This window comes from Parasteatoda tepidariorum, chromosome 8 (assembly GCF_043381705.1).
Source record: "Parasteatoda tepidariorum isolate YZ-2023 chromosome 8, CAS_Ptep_4.0, whole genome shotgun sequence".
Classification (NCBI taxonomy): Eukaryota; Metazoa; Arthropoda; class Arachnida; order Araneae; family Theridiidae; genus Parasteatoda; species Parasteatoda tepidariorum.
This window is the reverse complement of record NC_092211.1, coordinates 9,669,394-9,697,338: the sequence shown is the minus strand read 5'-3', so window position 1 is coordinate 9,697,338 and position 27,945 is coordinate 9,669,394. Positions and strand designations below refer to the sequence as shown.

Sequence of the window (27,945 nt, the reverse complement as noted above, 5' to 3'; positions counted from 1 at the left end):
TAGAAGTGTATTTCTATTGATATTTTAACATAAGAGGAGAAAAATGCTTTTATTTTGCAGACCTAGTCTAATGATTAATCAAAGGTAAGTTTTATATTGTTATGATATTTTTACAGTAAAATTTTCATTATTCAACTATGCATTGCTTAGACGTGCAGTTGTTCAAATTTTTATTTTCTCATGAAAATGCTTATTCCGTTTTTATCAATTTTTAGCAGGAAACCTTTGAATTTGATGGTAAAATTTTCTTTGCTAAAAAATAAATCCAATGTTTTAAGAAGTGGCAGACTTGTTCAATCCCCAAAGCATAGCACAAATGAGTTTAGAAAATATTTAATTTAAAAAGCAAAGAAACTTTAATGAACAGTTAACTAGATATTATTCTCTCAACTCTTAAAAAACTTTGATTCAAAATTAAAATACAATATTATATAAAGTTTAAGTGAGATAAAAATTTTTGAGTGAAGCAATAATAAAATAAAATGTATATATTTGAAAGGAAGTGTGTTAATTCTCAGTTAAACTAAGTTACACAAATTACTAAATGACACAAAAAATTTGTCAGATTATAAACTGCTATTGGGAATCGTGTGAGTAACATCTTGGAAATTGAAAATTTCCGAAAGTAATTATACATCGGAAACCATGTTTAGTCAAAAAACGTTTTATTTACAAGTTTATTAGTCTGGTCTTCTGGTTGATCTAATTTAGCTTACAAGATTAATCGTAAAGTTCCTTGACAGCAATGGAAAGGGTATGCATAAGTACTCGCGGGAGTAGTATTTTTATACATATAACTCTTGCATCTTTTGAAGTATTTGGGCCATTGACGCATGTTGTCTCTTTCAATCGATCATAGGAAATTGTATAGAAACAATGCATTACTTGCTTAGGTAGCTATATCATGTGTAAATAGTTATAGTACAAATTTGTACATAAAAAGCTTTTAACTTCTAAACTGTTAGTATGATAGTTTGGCAAATTTATTTCATTCTTTTCAGCGAGAAAAATATGTCTCATTTGTCCTTCCCGAAGAAATTTTCTCTCATTCAAATAACTCATTCTTTCTTTTTTTAAAAGTAAGTTTTTAGATTTTGTTTATAAAAAAGGGAAGTTTTTTTTATTAAGTTTTCCGAAGAAACTTAATTTTTCCTACAATTACCTACACAAATTTTAAAAAAAAGTTAAATATGACGTAACATACTTCTATACCTGCCCTAACTTCTTCGTGCTAGCTGGCACATAAGTCCTAAAGTCTTTCCAGGTCGACACTCCTGTCCTGAGCTAGTCCCCTCACATAGATTTAATTTTGCACAGATATTGGTGGATGTTTCTTTGTCAAGTAAGTCTCTGTTTTCCTTTTTAACGTTTAACCATCGGGTGTCTAAATAAGTGTGGTGTTAGCAGGGCTATCCCCGTTTTAAACTAAGAATATGTTCTCCATCTTTTCAAAATTTCCTCATGAATGGGTGATAATTTTTCCTTTATTAGTAGATGTTTATACTAGGCCAGAAAATTAAATTTTAGGCCACAAAATTAAAAATAATTTGCTTGCAGGATATTAAAATTTAAACAAATAAAATAAATGAAAACGTTATCGAGCACACGGAATCCGGAAAATGCTATTTCATGTTTGGGAAAGATTTTAAATTCACACAACTCATTCTGCTCTGTAAAGTTTCATTTCTGTGAAAATGTGCAAAACTTGAATTAACTAAAAATAAACCTTTTCTTTGGAAGTTTGAGTATAAAATTTCTGAAATTCTGATTTCTAAGAATAGGTGCGGCTGACTTTTCTAGTTTATATGAAATGCAACTTGTTCAAATATGTAAAATTTTATAATCCCAATAAACTAAACAGTTTGAGTACAGATTTAAAGAAAATGCAATTTTCTGAAAGTTTATTCTATGAGTAGGATCTGCTGACTTTTCCAGTTTATATGAAATGCAACTTATTTGTATATGTAAAACTATATAATCCCGTCCCTAGTGAGCGAAAATTCTAGTAGTAATATTCCACTTAAGAGAGTTTTAAGTTTTTTTTTTTAACCCTCAACAAAACTCGGTTAAACCCAGAGACAAACGCGGCAATGTTTTTTCTTTTTAGAGCATATTGATTACACAAAATGTAATTAATATGAAAATGGATCTCTCTGGATATGAGAAAATAATTTACTAGATTGATAGAATTATTATTATTTTTTTTTGTAAATAGAAACTTTAAATTTCTTAAATATTAATGAATTTTGTGAAATCTTGTCCTATAAATTGTGAAAATTTTGCATCGTAAGTTATAGTTTTCTTGACTATTTAATGTTAACTCTTCATACCTGTAATGTTTTTAAAAGTAAATACAAAACTGAATCACGTTCGTAATAAAACTGAGCGTGCTTAGTTCTATTTATGAATGTAACATTTGAATAAAATTAATTTGAAAGCAAATGTAAAAAAAAAATTGCACAATTAGCTCACGCATATTAAATATTTACTAAAAAGACAATGAGACGCATAAATTATTTTGCGATTGTTAAATTGAATGAATGCTAGTCAATTTGAAATTTACTGTCAATTTTGTTGTTACAAAATAAAAGATAATTTTAACCGTGACTTTTAGAAATTTAGTAAGCGTGAGATGGGCAAAATGTTATCAATCTTATAACTTATTGCCCAGTCTATTATTGGTGAAAAATCAAATGTGGACTAAAAGTTACCAATCTGAATCCATATATTTAAAAAGGGTAATAGATAATTACAGCATTAATTTTCCATGTCATTTAATAATCCGAAAAATATTGTAAATTATTTTAAGGTAGGTATATTAAGATAAATTAGTAAGAGATGGTGAATAAGATATCAGTTCTAGAAATGATCAGTTGGTATTGTCATAACTAAATTTTTATAATTCGAAAAATTTATTTAATAAATGTGTTTGTGCTGTCTACTGTGATTCTACATGTTATAAAATATATATGTTACACATTAAACCACTATAAGAAAAATTTATAGGGTTTAACTCAAAATACTGTCTTAGATACTGTGGTTAAACTTCAGTTTCCTAATAAATATATACAGGGTGGTCCCGAATTCATGGTACAAACTTTAATGGTAGGTACAGGACATTGTAACAATGATTTATTGTATAGGAATGTATAGTCGCAAGTGACGCGGTGAGGCGTAAACAGGGGAAATAAAAGGAAAGAGAAATGGAGTGATCGGTTGGTATCATTGCCGGTAGAGGGCAGTAGTGTGCAGTTTGGTGCTCGATGGATTGGGCGTGGTGGACCAATCCCTTGGCCACCCCGATCTCCCGATTTATCGAGCCTCGATTACTTTTTATGGGGACATCTAAAGCATCTTGTTTTTGAGACTCCAGTTGACTCAGATGAGGATCTCGTCGCTCGCATATCTGTAGCTGCTGCAGGTGTGCGTGAAATACCAGGCATCTTTGAACGTGTACGCCAATCGCTCCACCGACGCTGTCAAGCATGTATCGCTTCTGGTGGACGCAATTTTGAACACTTACTGTAAACATGACACTTGTCAACAACGCTTTCAATAAAATCTTTGTTTTTCCTTTCGGCCGTTATTTCTCCTGTTTACGCCTCACCGCGTCACTTGCGACTATACATTCCTATACAATAAATCATTGTTACAATGTCCTGTACCTACCATTAAAGTTTGTACCATGAATTCGGGACCACCCTGTATACATATAAGGTAAGGTATTATCATACATAATACTCTAATTTCTTATACTACCATACCAAAGGACATAATAAGGTACAATAGTTCCATTGCAAAAACTTACTTGAAAAGCTATTTTATTACGTAAATAAAGTATTATTTTACTTAATAAGACTTTTTTTCCTTTTCTAAGTGCACTTTAAAGCATTAAAATGGAGAAATTGTTGAACATACACTGTATATATACATGGTCCTGAATCTTCGCTCAATATTAACCTAAAATTTTATTTTAACCTATTTTAATATACTATACAACCGTACCAATATTAATACTTATAGAGAAATCAAGGGGTCCCAAATGTCGCACAATATGTCTCCATTGACAAAGGGAGGGAAATTACTTAAAAAGCTATATCGTAACGTAAATAAAATATTCTTTTACTTAATAATAAGACTTTTTATTTTCCCTTAAGTGCGTTTTAAAGCCTTAAAATGGAAAAATTGTTGCTCATACAAATTTTGACTTATATCTCCCCTCGACATTAACCTATGATTTTCAATCTCCACCAGACATTATATTTTAATATACTTTGTATTAAAGGAAGTAATCGTAGACAAATTAGAGGGCTCACAATGCAGCACAATATGATTCCATTGCAAAAGAGAGGGAAAGTACTTAACCCCTTCTTTCTCGCTCCCGTGAAAATCACGAGGTGAGGTTTCGCCCTCTATTTCTCGCTCCAGGGAAATTTCCAGGATAGAGTGTTCAGTAGTAACGCGCCAATAAGAATAAAACAACAGTGCCCGTCGATAATAAAATCACCGGATAATAAAATCAGCCGCTTTATAAAATCAAATCGGCAAGAACCAAATTGCTACAATATTAATAATAAAACATTAAATTAGTGTTTTTGCTACCCAACACTACAGCTATTATTCAACCCTTTGATCAGGGAATCATAAGATCATTCAAGTTTCATTACAGAAAAATGGTTGTTCAAAAAATCATTAGTGGCATACACTGTGACAGCTCCTCGGAACTGTTAACTGCAAACAAACTATCAAAATCCCTTACTATTTTGAAATCAATGCATTTGATTCGTAACTCATGGATAATTGTTTCAACAATATCAAATTGCTTTAAAAAGTGTGGATTAAGCACTGGCGATGGAGCTGATAACTGTTTCGAAGAAATGCTCAACAATGAAGAAAATGAATTGGACAAGAATTTTTCACGTTACGTAGCTATTGACGATAACCTGCGAACATCAGGAGAAAAATCTGATTCTGTAATTGTTACAGACATCAAAAATTGTTATTTCCAATCAAGAAATGGAGGAATCACACTCAGATGATTAAATAAACTCATCAGTGCCATCTTCAATGGAAGTCAGAAAAGCACTTAATGTATCGTGGCAAGCTTTAGAACAAAGAGGAGGAAATATCGAAAACTTTAAAAACTTCTATAAACTCTCAAATGATGTTGAAAAGTTAATTTAAAATACTGCAACTCAAGCAACCATTGATCGGTTTTTTGCAAAAAGTTAGTAAATTTAATCTTATGAAGGGTTTTATTTTATTAAAATAATTAAATTAGTTAAAATAAAGCATTAATGTTGTCATTATTTCAGCTCTTAAAGTGTGTGCATTTAGAATATATCGTAAAAATGTGATTTCTTTTTTCTTTCAGATGTTGAATCGCCTCTTAATAAAATCAAAAGAGCATAAAACGAAAGTGATTTTAATAAACGGCGAACACTGTAATTCATTTCTCTTGCCTGGAAAACCTTTTATTTCTCATTTTACACACCAGATGGCAGTACCAGGATATTTTTCAGGTAATTATAGATAGATTATTTTAAACTAGATGTCAGCACTAATCAAAATATGTGTATTTGGCAAAATAGGCACCTTTATGACCGTTTTCTTGAAAATTATCTGATCGTTAAGGGGTTAAAAAGCTTGTTAAGTGATAGGAAGTTTCTTTTTCTAAGACATTTAATGAAATTAATTAATTATTTGTAATGAGATAATATATCAAAACCTTCTTATGTAAAGTAATAAACTTACACAGTCTCTAATTATTGCAGTTGTGAAAATTTTTCCTGCTTTTCTGGATACCGGATAAATGGTTCTGTATTGTATTTGAGTTTTGTTCAGTTGCAGGAAGAAAAAAAAAACATCATTTAAAGCAGCCTGATTATAAATTTCACTTTGGAGAAGCCTGGTGCAATTATTATAACCATGAAAATGAAGCTTTATTAACATATTCTAGAGTTGGATTACCCTGGAGACTTGCATAAAGGTCCATTATTAACAGTGTACTAATAAATTAAAAAAAAGGCTAGCAGATTAACTACAATGTAACATCAAAAATTAATCATTATTTAATATCAAAGCTATTGATGGAACTTTTAGATACAAATTAATTAACATATCCTAGAGCTGGAACATCCTGGACAGGCGTGAAGTGAATCATGAATGAAAAGATCACACTCTAAACAAAATATATTTTTACAAGCACCGCACTGATAAACTGTTTGCTCGTTAAAAATAGTCAGGCAACTATAACAATACCTATTAATTTCAGGGTCCAAATTTGCAACAGACATTTCGTTGAAACAGTCGAGGGGAAACAAGTGGTGAAACGAGCGAGCCAAATGGGGCGCAGAGACTAGAGTCAAACCGCAAGCCTTGCATTCCACGGGGAGTTCGCAATATTTACTGTTACACTGTGGACAGTAAAAACCCTCCGTTCCGAACCCTTGATGGGGTTCTTTACTATCCAGGTGACACATACACATGGATGGTTTGCCTTCACTTTTGCTTTGGTGATAGGGGAACCCCATGCGGATGAGTGACGATTCTGTGCTACTCGTAGCAGGAGGCGGGGACACTTGCTCGTACAGCAATTCCTTGAAATGAGAGTCATCGATGACTACGCTATACATTCCCTGCGTCGCTTTAGCGATTTTCCTACACACAACTAATTCTGCCGCTAGTCCGATGATTGAACAACGAATGTTGTGAGACACCAAAGAATCAATTGTTTCGTAGATGTCCCCAGGATCGCAGGTCGTTAAACTACCGAATATGACTAATATTTCTCTGCTGGTGTGAGTAGGCATGAATCTCAGAGTTTGTGCTGCTAGATCGAGAGAGTTCTGTAGAGAAGGCTCACCAACGCAAGCGGATTTTGACAAGTTTTGTAAGACATCGATGTGCGATCGAGGGTTGCCAGCTAACTCTGTAATCTTCTCGGCTCTCTTGTTCTTAGTGCATATTATACCGAGTTGACTGATTGGATTTTGATCGAAATATTCCTCAACAAATTTTTCGAGGAGTTTGATCGTGCAGAGATACCGGGTGGGCTTGAGATCTGGCTCTAACATAGTCTCTGAGGTATCGATGACCAAGTAAAGATGACGCATCATACCCAATTTAAGATTCTTTTTCTCTAAGAGTCTCTTTCTTCGGGATTTATGTACAATTTCTTCCAAACTGGATGTCAAAAGACCATGTTCATCTTCACGAATGGCCTCCCAAGTTTTTTCATATTCCGTCTCCCACCTATAACCTTTCTGATCGTCGTCGTTCGCCATTATGTTTTTAAAAGGAATTGAGTATACTTTATTTCTAGCTAAAACTATTTCTACTAGATAGATAGTGAAATAACTCCCAGTCTTACAATACCATAGAGACTTTGACATCCATACTACTGTAAACAAAAATAAAGCTTTTAAGTTACGGTTATGGCTAAATGGGAATTTTTTTTTTTTCAGCTATAGCTTTTAAAAGAATATTTTTTTTACTCGCTTTGATTAATAAAACCGAAATTCTTTTTCATTGCAGAATTTTTAAACAAAATTTTAAAAAATGAGCCTCAAGTTATTATTATTATAACATATCTTTATAATTTAGATGGCAATCGATTTTTCTTGTTTTTATTCTACAATTTGTAACATGGCGGGCCGTCGTACCGTGTGTTTATTTGGGATATTTCGGTCTAAATTCTGTCAAGCTGCTCTATTGAAATCTTCTAAAAGATTATTTAGCTTACAAAATACGGTTTCTAAAAGGTCTTTTAGCTCCCAAAGTATAGTTTCTAAAAGATTGCTAAGTTCGCAAAATGCATTCAAAATCCCACCTTCATCGGTACATTTTAATGCTTCCAACAAAGTTTTGTTTTGTACTCACAAGTCTAGTGATATAAAAATATTAAATGATGAAATATTAAAAGTTAGCATGGGGAAGCAGTCATCTAATTCTGGTGAAGAGGACACAAAAAAGCCTGATGAAAATAAAAAGAATGATGCTTTTTCTCGAAAGATGATGAAATTGACTTTTTTAGCTTTCGGATCAGTGTTTACAACACTGATTGGATTCGCTATTTACGAATGGGGTTAGTTATCTTATTTTTAGTATTTCTTAAATGTAGTTCGAGATATATTAATTTTATAGTATTGTTAATGTTAGATAAACCTTGATCTAGATCAGATTTAATTCATTCAGGAATAAGCATGCCTAAAAGTTTTCGGCTTTCCGTACAAGGGGCATGCGGTTACGTTTAAGAAATTTTTTTTTTAAAAAATGGAAGGTTTGTAGGGATTTAATATAATGCGGCGTAACTAGCTACCACTACAAATATTAAATACGAAATCGCTAGTATATAAGACATGTTAACTCGATTCTATCTAGATGTATCTTTCGATAGAAGGTTGACATTGTCATAAATCTCCACAAGGTTAAGTAAAAAATATTTTTTATTAACCAGTATAAAATTTTGTTATAAAACATTTTATTGAACTAACAGTGTTGTCAAGTTCTTAACAATTTTTACCATTGATATAACTGCGATCTTATAAACCTAATAAATTGCATTAAGAGAATATTTGTACTAATTATACAGTATTTGTACTAATTTTATCAATTTTGTGACTAAAGCTTTTTTTTTTTAAATTACTAGATTTATATAAAATATATGTTGTAGTAAAGTATCAATTCAAATTTACCTGTTTTACAAATGGCAATTTAATCTCAATTTGTGGTTCACACTTGTAGTCTTCTACTCCCAATATTGACCACATTTCGTGAACGAATAGCGAAGAATCGTTGTGAATCTAAGTTCTAGTACAATTTATAAATGAAATGTAGCTGTAATATAAATGTCGGATTATGTCACGCCTATGAATCGCTCTGAACATTTTCCTACCCAATCAAGAATTCATTCTTGATTCACTAAGTACAACTTAACTAATGATCGCTTATGAAGTCCTTTTGAAGTTTTCATTGTAACAACTTGAACAATATCATCCTTACATGGATAAACTTCAATTATTCTCCCTACAGGTTAACTCAGGGCTAAAGAGTATAGAAGGGCTAGTTCACTCCGCTCTTAGAGCTGAAGCTACGATTTTCCTCCTCATGACGTCACTGTGTCCACAGATCTCGGAGATCGCAAGCAAACATATTATGATAACTTTGCATCTTTCTCTTTGTAAAAATAAGTTAGACTTTTTCTGGTTATTAGCTTTCAAACTTTACGTAATTAACACATTATTTCCGTTCATAAATATAGTTCAAAAAAACTTTCTTGTCCATTATATTAAAAAAAATAACATTTTAAGCTTAAAAAAATGTTTTACTAGTTGGCGAAAATGACACTATAAATATTTTATTTTAAAAAGTTCTGTTTTAACTTTAATTATTAAGAAAGATGAAAGCATATATCGACACTTTTTTTATCTACATATTCTTTTATAATGATAAGTGGAGTTAAATTTAGATTCACTGATTTTAAAATATGCCGTTAATAGCAATTTGTTCATACTTAATCATTAGGAAACATCATCCTTAAACGTTAATTACTGAAACAAAATAATAATTTAGGTTCATAATGACATTAGAAATTTTACAATTGTTTATAGATATTTAAATTTACGATGATATAATTTATAGATATTTAAATTTAAAAGAATATAATATTTTAAAAAAAATCATAAATATTTAGAATAACTACATTAAAAAATATGAAATTAGGAGAATTCCAACTATATATTATATATTTTATTTATACTTTATATTTACATTTTAATTTTTCTTGACTTTATCCATTTTTTAATTTTTTTCACCTGCTTTTCTTTTTGAAGTAACGAGGCGGTTTCTAGTTAGATAATGAATTTTTATAAAAGTTCTTAACGACAGAATAAACGTATTGCTGTTTTATATTAACTGTGTAATTTCAGAATCCATTCTTTACATAGCTGTTCATTTACTATAGGGAACACGCTGAAAATTTTAATTTTTCATTCTGTTTTTCTATCAGAAATTTTTCAGGTTGCAATCGCGCAAACTGGCATTTCGATAATAGTTTTAAATTCTTGTAAATTCACTGCAAAAACTGAGGAAAGTCATTATAGAAAATAACAAATGTCTTAGAATATCTCGCAAAAAGAAATGCTCCAATATTAGTTAGAGTTAGTAAGGTCAAACGCTCCGTTCTTGAAGTAAAAGTGCGAGCTTTGCGCCAAAGTGACGTCACTGGAGAAAATTAGAGGATTGGCGCGGCGAGAGCTACTTCAAAGGAGTGAACCAGCCCTTCTACTCTCTTTAGCCCTGAGGTTAACTAGCACTTGGAAAATTGTTAGCATTGTTTTAGCAGTACTATGTCACCTATGGAAAAAGTAGTTTTCCTGCTTTTCATTTTTTGCTGAAGAGAATTTAAATATTCAGCATATCATCACTTCCAAAACTTGCTTTTTATTTACTTTTAATTTTTGAATAAGCTTCCATGTATGTTGTCCAAAACATATAATTTTTGAGGGGATGATATCATTTCCTTAATAAGAAATAAGACATCATTACTATATCTAAATTATTTGTATTATATATAACTGGAATGAGAAATTTCAAATTTAAAACTTTTTCAATTTGAGTTAACTAAATATTTTATTCCTTTAGTGTAATACAAAGGAATACTAAATACAAAAATGAATCCTCTGTATCTCAATATAAGTGAAGTTTGACCAAATTAATCCCAGACAGCAGCAAAATGTAGGGCAGCAGGTGCTGTAGTAACACTAACTTTGAACTTTCATGGTCTGGCAGCTAAAAAATAAGTTTCAGTTTAGTTTTCTCTAAAAAAGAGATTCAGTTTAGCTTTTGTGTTTACTTGAGATAATGGTCAACGATCTTTGTCTAAGTTGTGTTTTTATATTTCCATGAATGTTATTTACTTGTTAAATGTTATATTAAAGTTGTTAAGTTTTTAATGTTCGTATTTCATTTGCTTAAAGCATTAGTTTCAATTACATAGACTTGTATATCTGCTAAACTGGTGACCCGGACATGCAAGGTCCTCTGCTGTCTTCGCAATGATTTACCTATTGTTTAACTTGCATTTACAATTCCATTACAATTCCCGTTTACAATTCCATTAACATATATAAAAGCTAAAACTGTTGCTCAGGGATTTTACAGTGGATGTATCAGATGTTTTGGAGTACCTTTAAGAGTGAAAACCGATGGAGGAACCCAATTTACTAGTGAACTTTTTAAATGCTTTGCAAATACATTTGGCATACACCTGTCACGAACTACATCGTATCATCCACATGCTTATTACCTGATGGAAGGATGGCACTGTGTTCTTAAAACATCAATTATGTGTCACACATCAGTAAATTGAACTTTCACCCTACCTTTAGTTCTACTGGGACTGAGAATTGTTTTTCAAGAAGACCTACAATCTTCCATGGCAGGAATGGTCTATGGAGAAAATCTTCAACTTCCAGGTCAATTTTTTTCTTAGGAAGAATTGAATGTGACTAGACCTGATTTTATCATGAAATTAACAACAATTCAACAGCTAAAACCAAAGCAAACAGCTTACCATTCTTCTCCATCTACATTCGTTTTCCGAGACCTAGATACATGCTCTCATGTCTTTTTGTGTATTGATGCTATGAGACATTCATTAGCAACACCTTATACAGGTCCTTATAAAGTAATTTCTCGAAATGACAAAAATTTCACAAATCTCTTAAATAATAAAAAGTGTACTGTAAGCATCAATAGACTTAAACCTGCTCATCTACTACCTGATCAAGATACTTTCCAACCTCTATCAAAACAACCAGAACCTNGTTGATGTACAATAGTTGTTTTTTGAAACGAACTCTACCATTTTGTACTAGGTGGCAAAGGGCCGCACAAGAACCTCGCGGAGGCCGCAGGTTCCCCACCTATGCCCTACACTGTTTTTTTTATAAAATGCATGGTATGTGTTAAAAAATAACTGCAAGACAAGTGAACTTCAAATTTATTAGGGTAGCAATATTTGATTCCATTTTCAGCATATGACAAAAGGGGTGCCAATAAGAATGTGACAAAATTGGTTAGCAAGAAAAAAATTTGCCAAACATCGAGTGCAGTTGTCTGAAAAATCTGTTCCAATTTTATTATAAGGTTTGTGTAAAACTCTGTCTAGTCATAATATGCAATTAGTGATTACAAAATTATTTGACTTCAACTTTTCTCACTATTATTAAATGATTTGCTTGTCAAAAAATATTTGAATTTTTATAATGACCAAAAATTAAATAGGAATTCCAAAAACAAAATTATAGGTGGATTTATAATGGTGACTGAGCATGTTGATTAGGTTTAAATTTTATTCCAAAAGAATCAGGAGCTAAATCTGTAAAATCAAATCTCTTTTATTATAATTAAATTTGTTTTAATTCAATAGACTACTCAATACTGTGGATTGGAATATGTATCATTCATAAAACTAACTACAGTTGAGTCGAAAGAGACTATTCATTGAGCGACTTATGGGGCACTAAAATTCTATCTTGATATAGGGATGACTCATTGGATTGGTTATGTTTTTTATCAGGGGTCTGTCCAAACATTTTGTGAAAGGTTCGGTTTTCGTGAAATTGTGAAAAAATTACATTCTTTCAACCAGGTTCCTGCTTTTATGAATTTGTACAAATAAGGTCCGGTTATTGCAAAAAACTTTTTCAATGAGTTTTTAAATTGTAAATAGATACAAGATTATAATAAAATTGTAAAATTATAATAAAAGAAATTAAATTTTCAAAAATAAACAGCAATTGCTGCTTTTGAATTAGAGAGGCAACATACAAATATTTGATATTTAGCCTATACTGCTGAAGGCAGAATATTCATTTCCGAAGACAAAACTTAATTCATTTACATTCATCTTTCTTGTTTTCTGCCCTAGGAAGGGTTTATTCGATTAACAAAACAACAATGAAGATAAACAATTTTGTGAAGGGTCCGTCTGCATGAAAAGATATTTTGTGAAGGATCCGTTAACGGACCCAAATTTCTTCTACACGGACCCCTGGTTAAGATAAACCTTGATCTAGATCAGATTTAATTCATTCTGGAATAAGCATGCCTAAAATTTTACGGTTTTCCGTACAAGGGGAATACGATTACGTTTTAGAATATATTTTTTTTAAAAATGGAAGGTTGTACGGATTTAATATAATGTGGCATAACTAACTACCACTACAAATATTAAATACCAAATCGCTAGTATATAAGACGTGATAACTCGACTCTATCTAGATGTACCTTTCGATAGAAGAAGGTTGACATTGTCATAAATCCCCACAAGGTTAAGTAAAAAATCATTTTTATTAGCCAATATAAAATTTTGTTATAAAACATTTTATTGAACTGACAGTGTTGTCAAGTTCTTAACAATTTTTACCATTGATATAGCTGCGATCTTATAAACCTAACAAATTGCATTAAGAGGATATTTCTGTACCGGTATCTGTACTAATTTTATCAAGGTGACTAAGGCTTTTTTTTTTAAATTGCTAGATTTATATAAAATATATGTTGTAGTATAGTATCAATTCAAATTTTCCTGTTTTACAAATGGCAATTTAATCTCAATTCGTGGTTCACACTTGCAATTTTCTGCTCCCCATATTGACCACATTTCGTGAACAAATTAGCGAAGAATCGTTGTGAATCTAAGCTCTAGTACAATTTATAAATGAAATGTAGCTGTAAATATAAATGTTGGATTATGTCAAGCCTATGAGTCGCTCTGAACATTTTCCTACCCAATCAAGAATTCATTCTTGATTCACTAAGTACAACTTAACTAATGATCGCTTATGAAGTCCTTTTGCAATTTTCCTTGTAACAACTTGAACAATATCATCCTTACATGGATAAACTTCAATTATTCTCCCTACAGGTTAACTAGCCTTGGAAGATTGTTAGCATTGTTTTAGCAGTACTATGTCATCTATGGAAAGTACTTAACCCCTTCCTTCTCGCTCCCGTGAAAATGACAGGGTGAGGTTTCGCCATCTATTTCTCGCTCCAGGGAAATTTCCAGGATCAACTGAAAAAAAGTTTCAATTTAGTTTTCCGTAAAAACGAGATTCAGTTTAACTTTTGTGTTATACTTGAGATAATGGTCTGCGATCTTTGTCTAAGTTGTGTTCTTATATTTCCATGAATGTTATTTACTTGTTAAATGTTATATTAAAGTTGTTAAGTTTTTACTGTTTATATTTTATTTGCTTAAAGCATTAGTTTCAATTACATAGACTTGTATATCTGCTAAACTGGTGACCCAGACATGGTAGGTCCTCTGCTGTCTTCGCAATGATTTACCTATTGTTTAACTTGCATTGACAGATTGACTCGTTGGCCTAAAGCAATTCCATTAACAGATATAAAAGCTGAAACTGTTGCTCAGGGATTTTACAGTGGATGGATCGCACATTTTGGAGTACCTCAAAGAGTGACAACCGATGGAGGAACCCAATTTACTTTAACTTTTTAAATGTTTTGCAAATACATTTGGCATACACCTGTCACTAACTGCATGATATCATCCACAGGCTTATGGCCTGATTGAAGGATGGCACTGTGTTCTTAAAACACCAATTATGTGTCACACATCAGTAAATTGGACTCTCGCCCTACCTTTAGTTCTACTGGGACTGAGAACTGTTTTTCAAGAAGTACAATCTTCCATGGCAGGAATGGTCTATGGAGAAAATCTTCAACTTCCAGGTCAATTTTTTTCTAAGGAAGAATTGAATGTGACTGAACCTATTTTTATCATGAAATTAAAAATAAAAACACATTCAACAGTTAAAACCAAAGCAAACAGCTTATCATTCTTCTCCATCTACATTTGTTTTCCGAGACCTAGATACATGCTCTCGTGTCTTTTTACGTATTGATGCTATGAGACCTTCATTAGCAACACCTTATACAGGTCCTTATGAAGTAATTTCTCGAAATGACAAAAATTTCACAAATATCTTAAATAATAAAAAGTGTACTGTAAGCATCAATAGACTTAAACCTGCTCATCTACTACCTGATCAAGATACTTTCCAACCTCTATCAAAACAACCAGAACCTACACCTAAAGAAACATCTCAGCCACAAATAAGCAAATTGTAAAAGAAACTCCTCCAGATCAGAACAAACCAATTCGGACTCGCTCTGGAAGACGAGTTCACTTCTCCGCCAAATATGCACATAGTTTTGTACATAAAATTTTGTTTAAAAATTTTTTATTTCAGGTGTTTTTATTTCATGGTGTAGCAACACTAACTTTGAACTTTCATGATCTGGCAACTGAAAAAAAATTTCAGTTTAGTTTTCTGTGAAAAAGAGATTTAATTTAGCTTTAGAGTTTTACTTTAGACAACGGTCAGCGATCTTTGTCTATAGTTGTGTTCTTATATTTCCACGAATGCTGTTTACTTGTTAAATGTTATATTAAAAAGTTGTTAAGATTTTACTGTTTGAATTTCATTTACTAAAAGCATTAGTTTCAAATACATAGACTTGTATATCTGCTAAAGTGCTATCATATGCCCCTAGATTGAGTTTTGATTTAAAAAATATAAGAAATTTTCTTTATTTTTTTCATTGACAATTTTACCTATTTTAGACAGTTTATGATTTGTGTTCGATACCAATTGATTGATTTCTATGCTGGTTCGTTTGTTAACAAATGATTAAAATAGAATGGACTGTATTAAAGATTTTTATTATGATTGGTGCTACGAGCACGCTCATGCTATAAGATCAACAACTAATTTTCAACTGATTAGGGTTACAACAAACGGTGGCGAGGATGCTGAGACAAAGATGCCAAGTTGGCGCTATATTTCTGAGATATTGAACATCCACCCGCCGTTGAATTATATTCAATAAACATACAAATTAGCATAACAATGGTACATAAACATATTCCAATATAAAATTTACAAAGATTGAATAAATGCTGTAGGTACACATAATGAGAAAATTAACACACATCTTTTTTAATTGTCCAATGGCAAAATACACAATTTATTAATGCTACGTTTAACAATTCCCTTGCTCGTTTTAATCNCTTTCTACAGCTATGTAAGTCTATATTAAGACAGCATTAAATGTACTTTAGCATTAAATGACAGACACTTTAGCATTAAATGATTAAATTTAAGACAGCACTAAATGTACTTTAATTTGTACTTTCAATCTCAATAATCAAAATATTTTTAAAAATGTAATTTTAAATGTGTTGGAATTTAACACACACCCAAGAAAGAAAGTAATTTCGTTAACTAAATTTAATTAATGCAGCAATTTATTTAAAATAAATTTTAAGACTAAGAAAAGAAAATAATAAGAGTATCAATAATTTAAAACACTGTTTTTTAACTTTTAAAATCAATATATATTTTTTTAAAAAAATCAGTTGATTTAAATCAATGATTTTTTTAAAAAAATCATTTGATTTAAATCAAGATTTAAATCGTGATTTAAATCAAGCTGATTTAAATCAACGAACCCTGCTCCAGATCAGAACAAACCAATTCGGACTCTCTCTGGAAGACGAGTTCACTTCTCCAAATATGCACATAGTTTTCTACATAAAATTTTGTTTAAAATTTTTTTATTTCAGGTGTTTTTATTTCATGGTGTAGCAACACTAACTTTGAACTTTCGTGATCTGGCAACTGAAAAAAAATTTCAGTTTTGTATATCTGCTAAAGTGCTATCATATGCCCCTAGATTGAGTTTTGATTTAAAAAATATAAGAAATTTTTTTCATTGACAATTTTACCTATTTTAGACAGTTTATGATTTGAACCTAAGAAAATTGTGACATTATCTCTGAAAAAATAGTATGTAGATTGAAAAAAATTCTTACATTTACTCTTAAACAGATTATAAATTTTTTTTCTATACATGAATTTTTTAATCTTTTTTATGTTTTTTAAAAACATAAAGTTTTTTTGTTACTTTAAATTTGTAACATATATATTTGTGATTAAAAATGTCTTTCAAAAACGCATTAGTGTTAAGGAGAATTGTCTCAGAAAGCTGAAACAAATTCTGCCATTGGGATTTTGCCAATAATGCACTAAATTTTTGCTGACAAGGTGAAATGATAAGATATTTGGAATCATATTTTGAAGGGGAATTTCTAAATGTACTGAGACACTCACATGAACCGTGCATTCGCACACCAACCGACATGTAATCATTACTTTGTAAGAAATTTTTTTCTGGACAAAATACAAACCCTGAAAATGCTAATGAATGTATATTAAAATTTTTATTTAATTTTTATAGGTGCTCCTCCAACAGATGAAGATGGAAACATTGTAAGTAATTTATTATTTGCTTTAATTAAGAGTTTTAAATTAATTTGATGCATGGGAGGAATCTAAAGGCCTGGTTTCTTAGGACAGGTCGGCGTTGCAAAACATCAGCTTGAAGCAAGCGCTAACTCCTGATTGGTCAGTTTGTGAGATAGACAGCATACGTCATCGAACGCTCAGCTTGAACAATGACTGACGTCCGAATAAACTGCAGTTGGATTACAATGTAGCGTTAACGATAAAAGCAATGGCGCACAACATCCAACAAAGCATTGAAATCAGCCGAGATTTTGATTTTAATATTAAACATAGTTTCTTCTTCATTTAGCTAAGCTATAATGTGTTATTTCTTTGACAAAATCATTACAAATTCAAAATAAATATTTGTTTACATTATTAACACATACGAGATAATGTCTGTGTTGGACCGACTGCTCACGCTGAGCTAACAAAACAGTATTTTGTAGGCGCCAGCGGTACGTCAACTTCCCGCTAACGCCAAGAGAAGGCGCTTGTCTTAGGAAACCAGGCCTTTAGTGTTTTGTTACAAACCATCTCTCTTTTAATCTTTTTGTTAACATAATCTTTTTTCTACTTCAATAATTAGCAATTAAAAACAGTTTAAAATTGAAAAAAAAAATCCCGAAATTAATTTGGTTATCCCATATTTAGAAAAAAAACACATTGAAAGGACTCCAATTCCTTTTAGCCATATTTGGATAATTTTCTTTTAGATATATACTTAAATTTCTTGTACATACTTTATGATGATTTCAAAATATGTTTGCAAAATAAAAATTAATGAATTAAATGATGTTTTAAAGATAGTATTAAAAAGAATTATTTAAAAGAAGATTGTATTTTAAAACTAGAAATCTGTAAAATTTTCACTGCATGATAAATAATAAAAATGCCTTGAATTTCTGTTTTGTTTTTCATCTGCATTCTGAAAAATCTGGAAAAAAAATTTCTAAGAAAGTTCATAACGGCTATAATTTATTATACACTAATATATCTGTAATAAATTGTATATTATAAAAATCAATAGAAACTTTAAATAACTTCATACTAAACTTCTTAGTAAATTTTTTAATTAATGTTTTCTTTAAAAAAAAACATGAGTATATGTATACACACATTGAAGTATTTTTGCATATGTTACTCTTTTTCAGCATAAAAGAAATCTTTTTCTAAGTATTTTCTTTACATACATATATATTCCATATAAAAATCTTTTTTTTTTCAGATGAAATCTTTTACATAATACATATGCATACACATACATACTTTAACATATGAATAAAAATCTTCTTTTTTTTTCATAGGTAGAAGATGAATTTAGTAATAGTAAGTCATACATTTATTTTTATCCTATTAAGAAGAGAAAATTATTTACAGTTGTTTGCCTTTAATTGTATTTTTTCCTTTACAGTGCCAACATTCAAAGCTTATTTATATAGAACTTATAAAGAAATAGTATATTACAATAAAGTGAGTATTTTTCAATGTAGGGATTCAATGTATAGATTTTTATTTGGTACTAAAATTTTAGTGTATTTTTTACATAGCTAATTAAAGAACCTTCGAGAGAAAAATTGTTGCCAGATCCTCTGACTGAACCTTATTATCAGCCTCCTTATACTTTAGTTTTGGAAATGACTGGTGTTCTTGTGCATCCTGATTGGACTGTAAGTTGAGTCCTTTTTTTTTTCTTCCTTCTATCCTAAAAAAATTTATTTTGGGTTTAGACTCCTAACCTACTTAAAAATTGCCTGTTACTTTATGTGGCAAAATTAATAGTCACTATCGTGTGATTAAATATAACAGACAGGGATCTGTATAGAGCAAATTTACTACCGCTTAGCGGTACCTTCACAAGTTCAACTTAAGGAAAAACGGTAGTTTCACAAAATACTTTTAAAAAAGCAAGTTCTAAAATCCCCCCCCACACCATTTATCATTTTGTTGTATCCCCGTAAAAACAATAAGCCTGGAGTTAATGATGCATTTCGATTTGCAATGGAACCCACCCCTGGTTTGCTATTATGACATAGTAGACGAATTCTCTACCCCAGGATTTGTAAGATGAGTGCATTTCTTCACTATGCCTGGTTGAAGATATGCCGGAATCCCGAAAATTAAATTTAAACATTATTCTAAATTTATTCTAATAGACCTTGATATTTTTTTTTATGAAATATTTTTTTCTCGATGAAACTTTTTTCTGTCGACCTAGTCGAAAATGTTCTCATAATGAAGATAACTTTCAGTGCTATTACAGTTATGTATGTTTCATGCATGTATGTATGCATGCTTACAGTATGTTTCTATTAAAATCAAGTTAAAATTTAACTATAAACAATAATTTTTATGCATTTTTAAATTTGGATGCAATTTTAAGCCCAAAATTTTACAACAGCGAAATTGTTTTTAACATATGGGAAAAATATGTATAGAAATTTACCAATCATAAATGGTTTTTTATTTGTAGTGACAATTTTTGAAAATATTTTTTTATTTTTGTGTTGATTTGTTAACATAATTTTTAATTTTCACAAAATAGGTACCTCCTAAAAAAACTTAGGCAGACCCCGAGAGATGAAAAATTTTCAGCCATTCACCACCCAATCAGGATATATTATTTCATATTTTGCTCATAAAATAAAATAATATATGTCATAAATACTGTCCAAAAGTTTTCTTCAATCGAATTTCTTTACTTTCATGTAATTTTTTATTGTAATTAGCGGGGATAAATCCATTTACATTTTTACACAAGTAATCACTTCGTAAATCAAGAGAAAAAAATCTCACAATTTTATATTAAGGATGACTCCAATTTTTGCATTTTTGCCTCAATCATTCTAGTTTAAAATTACGGGAAAACCAAGCAATTTTACCCCCGATTATTTTTGCATACTGGATGTATTATAAATGGTTCTTTAATGTAACATGTCGATATAAAAGTGTTATCTTTATTTTTATTTGTTTGATAATGAATAATTAATACATTTTCTTTTTTTTTTCAATTTGCATTTGAAAAAGATGTTTGGGCATGTATTTCGCCTTACACAGGGTTGCCACTCCTCTGGGAGAACAGGGAAAACCTGGAAAATATAGGGAATTTAAAAATCACCTAATGTAACAGGGAATTTTGATTTTTTCTTTACAAACTGGGAAAATACAGGGAATTTTTCTTCTTATTTGTGTATTTTAAAAAAATGTTGACCACTCAAGGCGTAATCTATGGGATATTTAACCATGATATTTCAGCCATACTAAACTATTTAATATGCTATGGCATTATTTAAGTATGTTCAGCTGTTTTTCCAGTAATCAAAACTAATAAATATAGTTAGCCCTATGAAGCTCACACAAGAACACAGTAATTGTTGTTTCCTCTTAATATATTGTGTATAATATGTACAGGGAAAACGCAGGGAATATTTTTTCGAGATTTGAGTGGCAACCGTGTTACATGACCTGCCATGTTAAAGCACATGACCAGCATGTTAGCCCATGACCTGCCTGACCTGTTAAAAAATCTCTAAGAATCTGTGTTATTTTATTTGCTTGTCAAACTTTCCATCTTAATGAATGCCTTATTATCATTGCAGTATCAAACAGGATGGCGTTTCAAAAAAAGACCAGGCGTCGATTACTTCCTTCAACAAGCTGGACCACCACTTTTTGAAATAGTTATTTACACAAGTGAACAAGGTTTTGTGAGTATTTCCCTCTTCTTCTGATAACAAATAAACTAATTTTTAATTCTTAGTAAAATGTTTTTTTTTTTCCTCCTTTTTTTTTACAGACAGCATTTCCAATAATTGATACCTTAGATCCTAATGGTTATATAATGTACCGGTTATTCAGAGATGCAACCAGGTATATGGAGGGGCATCATGTTAAGGTAAATATTTGAAAATTATAATTTTGTTTTAATGACAAGTTTTCATATTTCACTATATAAAACACATTTAATTATTTTACGTTGTAGTTAAATATTTTTGAAACTGTTAATAGGATGTATTTAAATACAGAAATATGTACCAGTGTATAATTAAGAATTAAATAACGGAAAAGGGTGCTGAGTTTTTTTTAAAATTTTATTGTACCAGATTCAGGCATGAAATTCTTCTGACTTTTATTGAAATTTCTGACTTAAAAAAATATTCGAAAATCTTTGATCTAATTTTTTGAGAAGGAGAGCTATCACCTCATAGTCTAAAAAATTGCAAGGTATGAAAATTATTATTGTTGGCCTTTTCATCTTGGTGGAAAAAAAAATTGCCAAATTGTTGTTTTGTAACTTATTGTTCAGAATATTTTTATACAAATATTGAAAATTGTAATGCAATTTTTCAAAGAGAAAATAAAGAAAATGTATTATGTAAAATGTCTATTTTTACCTAATATTTCTACTTTATTTTGTTACTTTACTTTATTATTATTTTATTCTTCAATCATGATTTATATATGAAGCTTAAAACCTTTCAACCTACAGTGCCCTAAAAAAAAACATAACTTTTTGTCTAATGAACAGATTTTTGTATTCTATACAATCTTAATGGTTTGAACAGGTGACCTCAAATATGCTAATTAATTAGTGCAGCGATGTTTCCAAAGTTAGCAGTCAGGCTGTCCTTGAACTCTTTATAACTTTACTTTTTACATTTTTCACCATATCTAGCTAACTTTTTAAGCAAACTGAAAACTCTTTGCACACAGTATAAAATTTATTTATCTAAAGATAACTTCAAGTAAATATTTATTATTTTATCGAAATAATCGTATAATCGAAAAAATTTTGAATTGAGAGGTATAAATTTTTTTACATCGTATTAAAGAAGGTAATTTTAAATAACAAAATGTAAAATCTGTACAAAATTGGTCAAATAGTTTCTGAGAATTTATAGTTTTTCAATATTTAATTATTCAGGAACTATTTGATCGATTCTATTCAAATTTTGTATTTTGCCATACACGAGTATAATAAAAGTAATTTATTTAGATGCTGTATAATAACAGACAAACATGGCAATGATTGAAGGATAAGATTTATCTGTTTAAAAAAAATTTAAAAAAGCATATCAAATGCAGTTGATATAAAAAAAAAAAATTAAAGAAGAAATGAGTAATAAAAGAATACTGAGATAAATAAATCTGAGAGCAGCAGTTGGTTTAATTAATAGACTTAATTTTCCAGAGTTGGTTATTATATTTCTTTCTGATGCAAAAGTTGAAAATTGATTCCGAGAAAAACAAGTCTAAAATCACACCTATTATATATTTTTCCTTTTTTTTTAAAATTATAATTCTTCCTTAAAACATGTTATAATAATAATATAGTATTTTTATAATAATGTGTGATAATATTAATAGCATTTTTTTAAACTAAGTAAAATATTTTTATAATAACAATTATGAAGCAAAAATATTATTAAGGTACTTTTAACACAAAAAAAGGGCTAGTTGAAAGAAAAAAGTGGCCACCAATAAATGTACCTCTACTGGCCAACGAACACCAGATAAATTGCACAGTCTTGTCCTTTAGTGTTTAGCTTAAATAAATAAAATGAACATGATTTTATTTATTCAGTGATTAATTTGCAATAATTAAATAAAATACTTGATGATTTATAGTTTGAAATCTGAGGTACTTTAGCTATAATTTTGTTTTTAGATAAAATTTAGCATTACTAATACATTTTTTCAGAATTTTGAATGGTAAATGTAAAAAATAAAATAAAATAATAGATTTCAGGATTGCCACAGGCGTCTAAAATGCTACTATTTGCAACTGTTTTCGGCCTGCTGCAACTGGGGCATTTATTTATTTTTACCTGAAAAGGCTTTTTAACCTTTTCAGGTTCGGTTGCACAACCTGCGGCCCACGGTAGCTTCTGAATTAAATACAACAAATTATTATGCTATCATGTATGTCCAAAATGCCAAAAAATTAAGTTTTCATTAATTAAAGTTTAATTGTATAAAACTTTTTTTTAAAATAGATCATGGTATATGACAATTAAGTCATTCAATAAAATTTTAGTCAAATGTTTGATAAATTTTTGTTCCTATTTAGGCAATTATTTTCATGCTTTAGGCCACTAAAAGCAACTATTTTGTTCTTTTTTTTCTGTGACAACCCTGAGATTTTTATCAAGCTTAATTTAATTATTTTTAAAATAATGTCATGATTTTATGTAAACCCTTTTGGTGTTAAATTCATCCTTCAAAAAATGCATTGTTTGTAGGATTTGTCCTGCTTGAATAGGGAGCTGTCTAAAGTAATTTTCATAGATTGGAATCATCAGTCATTCAAGCTCCAACCTAGAAATGCCCTCAAGCTCAAACGATGGACAGGAAATGATGACGATAAGACTCTGTATGATCTAGCTAATCTATTAAGAGGTAAGCTACCTATAGCAACTCAAATTACATCATAAATTAGAAAAATGAAACACACTATTTCAGGAATTTTCTCAGGCTGATATTTTAATTTCTTTAGAAACTACTTTTGATTTTCTCCTACCTTATGTGCAATTTTGTTTTGTTTTTTAATGAAAGGTCACTTGGTTGAATAACCAATGGCCTATTAACACATGCTGATGATATTTTTTTATTAAAAACATTATCATTCTTAGAATAGCACCATATAGAACGATCACATCATGTTTCTTAGTCATAATTTGTTTTGAAATACTTAAATATTAATAAATCAAATAACTAAGCAGTTAACAATCCTTACAATAATTCAGAAGAATATGATAATAATTAAATAAGTCTTGTTTTGTGCATAATTGTACTACACAAAACAACAGCGCACAAGCACATCCCATTTTTATTATTAATTTTAAATATCTAAAGTTTTTACCTATCAAATGATAAACAGCTAAAAACCTTAAAAATTATTTTTAAAAACAAATCTTGTTTTAGGTAAAATTAACAAATGAAATGATCACCAAGAAATTATATTTTTTATAATTGATTTATAATATCCCTGTTTTTTGTAAGTCAAAGGATTAAATAGCTACACATTTTTAAAATAAATGGTAAATATATTATAAGTAAACAAAAACGATCTTTCTTTAAATCTGCAAAGAAACTGAAAGAAAAACTGGAAAAAGTAGACTTCTTAAAATCTAATGAAGCGTTCTCCTTTTTTCACATGCTCATCGTGGTGCATCATTTTATGGAACATCTTTAAATTTCAAAATCATTCGTTTCCCGGAGTAAAAATAATAAAGTTGACCTTCAGTTATAAAAGCAGATAGATCAAGATAAAGTGCATTTCACCCCACTCATTGTTTTGGAAAATGGCTTGTATATATTTCTTTTTTTCTTCACACCTACAGCTAGAAAAAGGGGAATCGTACTTCAGTCGATCCTCGTAAGAGACTGTTCCCAGAGTGTTTAAATTCGTCAGCAGCATTTTTGCATTGATTGTGTTATTTTTACCTCCTTTAATCTGTTTTTCACCTGCATTGTTAATTCTTTTTTAAATTATTGATCCTAGATTATAAAAATACATTGTTGCAAAAGATAAAGAGAGGAAGAGTAATAATGAAATTTCTGAGAATTAATTCAGCATAATAGAATTTCTAAACTTAAGTAGCAATAAAAAAAAATCACCAGATAAGTCGTCCCTTTAGATACACTGCACATACCAAAATTTAATGTTTTAAATTATAAATTTATCTCTGCAAAATCACGTTACCTGACTAATTGTCACATGAAGAATTTTTTTTGTTTAGACTCAGCAATTAATTTTAGCCTGTATTGTAACTCAAAAAAGAAGTGACCTTCAAAAAAAAAATATTTTTTTTTTTTTTTTTNTACAATTACTTTATTTCAAATTTAGTTAACTACAATTACTTTATTTCAAATTTAGTTAACTACAATTACTTTATTTCAAATTTAGTTAACTACAATTACTTTATTTCAAATTTAGTTAACTACAATTACTTTATTTCAAATTTAGTTAACTACAATTACTTTATTTCAAATTTAGTTAACTACAATTACTTTATTTCAAATTTAGTTAACTACAATTACTTTATTTCAAATTTAGTTAACTACAATTACTTTTATTTCAAATTTAGTTAACTACAATTACTTTATTTCAAATTTAGTTAACTACAACTGCTTTTTCTTAAAAATATAGCGTGACTATGAATTAAAGTCACTACTTTGCTGAAGAACTTAAATTACTACCCATATTTAAAATAAACAATTGACTGGAATGAGAAATTATTGAGATATACTTATTCATGTTTGCATGAGCCAGTTTGCTATTCTAAACCATTTTTTTACCACTTTGTTTTTGTAAACTTCAACTTTTAGTAGCTTTCTCGTCAGTGAATATTTAACTTAAATATTAGGAAATTTTCAAATATTTCCAATCAGTATTAATGCTCTTTGTTAAGCGTACAATGCTCTTTTATTTCCTCTAAGAAATAAAGTGCATTGAAAATCATGCCATTCAAATAAAATTAGTATGTTTCAGGAGAGTACATTCACATTTAAAAGTATGGCTAAAGAGATGGATAAGTTATTTATTATCCATAATGGCTAGTTTAAATAATAATACTGATACTGATCTTATTATGCTTGGCCACGGGATCCAATCGTGCCCATTGACGGACATGTGCAGATTTGTATCAATCAAATTTGAAAAATTAGTTGCCAGAAATTGCTATAAACCAGTGTTTTTTCTATCACACAACACTTCAAAATGTGATAAAAGTAGCAATTACTTCTTTTAGCATGCTTCTTCCGACTTATTAGAACTACTTTTCAACAACTATTATCAAGAATGGGTGACATAGAGAATGTCGTTGTATTTATCGACTCCATCTTACCAATCCAAGCAGTAACATCTGTTGATTTTTCGTACTCTCTTGGAATTAAAAGTTGTTAAGAGAATTTTGGGCTACTTTTGTCCTTAAAAAAGAATATTGTGTTACAGAGGGTTCCTTCTCACTGTAATATCTATGGAAGCGAGATGACAGATCTTTTTCAGGGTGGCCACCCACCTGGAAAACCTGGAATTATCAGGGAATTTTTTTTATACTGGAAAAAACCTGGAAATATCAGGGAAATTGGGATAAAAACCTGGAAAAATCAGGGAATTTTAAAGAAAAGCTGGAAATTTTTTCTTTGATCATTTTTTTAATTTCACCAATTTAAATTATCTACTAATTTTCTTCATTTAAATTATTTCATCCATTATACCCACTTTTTTTTTGTATCGCCAAACAGTTGAAATATCATCAACTTAGCGATACTTTGCTTGCATCAAAATTTGCTCCATTACAGCTCTGTTAAACTAGAATGCCACATAAAATTCTGCCACGATTGCTAAACGAATGTAGAAATCTTTGACCGCTATGGGACTGTACAATTTAGGAAAGATTCTGGTGGAGGTGGAAAAAGGGATTAGGAAATTAGCTTCTGTTTTTAAATTCTGTCCTTGGGCTGAATCCATTTATGGCTCAAGTTTATTCCGATGCTTTGGTGGTATTTTTTTTTTCTATTTTGACAAAATGTTTTTGTATTTTTAACTTTATTAAATTTTCCAAAAATTAGTTGGTTATAATTTAATAATAATAGACTTTATATTGCACCCTTTTTCTGAAAGCTTTCCTACTCCCATTCAAAGAAATCTATGAATTTTTTTTCTCAGCAAACCAACCAATCACATTTTTTTACAATCGCTAACAGCAATGTTTGTCGACAAATCTTTACAATTGTGATTTACAATTGTGATTGATTTTTGATTTAAAATTTTGTTCCAAAACATTAAAAATTAAAAAAAAAAAATCTTTGCCAACTTGTCAAAATAAATTATTTTTTTCAAGATGATATGTTAGAAAAATAATATTTTGAATAAAATATTTTATAATACCGACACTTTTCTTGTACACATCCTACACTTTATAAGAAAAAAGAAACAAAAACCTGGAAATTTTAAGATTTTTATCTGGAAAACCTGGAAAAATCAGGGAAGTTTGAAATCTGATTTGAGTGGCCACCCTGATCTTGCTAAAAAAGGAACTGGTATTTTACAGAGCTCCCAGAAAGAAATTCTTTACTCTTCTATAAATAGAATAATTGAAAAACACAATAATTAAGAGTCAGGAAAATAATTTAATTGAACAAATTGGGGACAAGTTCTGGAGGGAGATTCTGAATAAGATCTCTGATCACCCGAAAAGCAATGCGGTTGCTGCCTTTAAGTTGGAAAGCTGGCACGACTGCCTCGCTGATCACCTCCATAGACTTAANTGTATTTTGTTAATATAATTTAGCATGTGCGTATCAGAAATTTTCTCGAAAAAATTATCCGATTTAACTTTTTGAAACCAACCACTCATTTTGGACGAAAATATTTACACACACATTTGTAAATTTTAAATGTAAATATCTATTCTCTGGTGGTTGTAGCAGACAAATCTCAATTTTCTCACTGAATATTTTGTGTGCCACTATGTAAGTTTTAATATCAACCTTTTTAAAGTTTTATATCTTTACAATTAGATATCTGTTGCACATTATTTGTTTAATACATAGGTGC

At 29.9% G+C, this 27,945-nt stretch overlaps 2 protein-coding genes across 3 annotated transcripts; one reads left to right on the top strand and one right to left on the bottom strand.

Moving 5' to 3' along the window:
- The first annotated feature begins 1,312 nt into the window (after positions 1 to 1,312).
- On the top strand, positions 1,313 to 23,906 carry LOC107442742 (mitochondrial import inner membrane translocase subunit TIM50). 2 transcript variants are annotated; one of them, XM_043048665.1, is made up of 9 exons: positions 1,313 to 1,342; positions 5,375 to 5,522; positions 17,335 to 17,366; positions 18,689 to 18,710; positions 18,796 to 18,854; positions 18,932 to 19,051; positions 20,981 to 21,088; positions 21,178 to 21,276; positions 23,624 to 23,830. In XM_043048665.1, exons 1-9 carry the CDS (start codon positions 1,328 to 1,330, stop codon positions 23,813 to 23,815), a joined length of 795 nt encoding a protein of 264 aa, XP_042904599.1. In that variant the 5' UTR covers positions 1,313 to 1,327; the 3' UTR covers positions 23,816 to 23,830. The 2 variants fall into 2 exon arrangements, with proteins under 2 accessions (XP_042904599.1, XP_042904598.1); XM_043048664.2 differs by lacking the exons at positions 1,313 to 1,342; positions 5,375 to 5,522 and adding an exon at positions 7,619 to 8,086 and having other exon boundaries at positions 23,624 to 23,906.
- Positions 5,924 to 7,442, bottom strand: LOC107442743 (general transcription factor IIH subunit 2 Ssl1). The gene has a single exon (XM_016056380.4). The coding sequence runs from the start codon at positions 7,392 to 7,394 to the stop codon at positions 6,114 to 6,116; it is 1,281 nt and encodes a 426-aa protein (XP_015911866.2). The 5' UTR covers positions 7,395 to 7,442; the 3' UTR covers positions 5,924 to 6,113.
- Positions 23,907 to 27,945: the final 4,039 nt, after the last annotated feature.

Excerpts from the sequence above, each read along its gene's own strand:
- LOC107442743 (XM_016056380.4), bottom strand. The coding sequence starts at position 7,394 with ATGTCAAAGTCTCTATGGTATTGTAAGACTGGGAGTTATTTCACTATC.
- LOC107442742 (XM_043048664.2), top strand. The coding sequence starts at position 7,648 with ATGGCGGGCCGTCGTACCGTGTGTTTATTTGGGATATTTCGGTCTAAA. Across the intron at positions 18,855-18,931 it reads AAATAGTATATTACAATAAA|CTAATTAAAGAACCTTCGAG; the intron begins GTGAGTATTTTT and ends TTTTTTACATAG. Across the intron at positions 21,089-21,177 it reads ACACAAGTGAACAAGGTTTT|ACAGCATTTCCAATAATTGA; the intron begins GTGAGTATTTCC and ends TTTTTTTTACAG.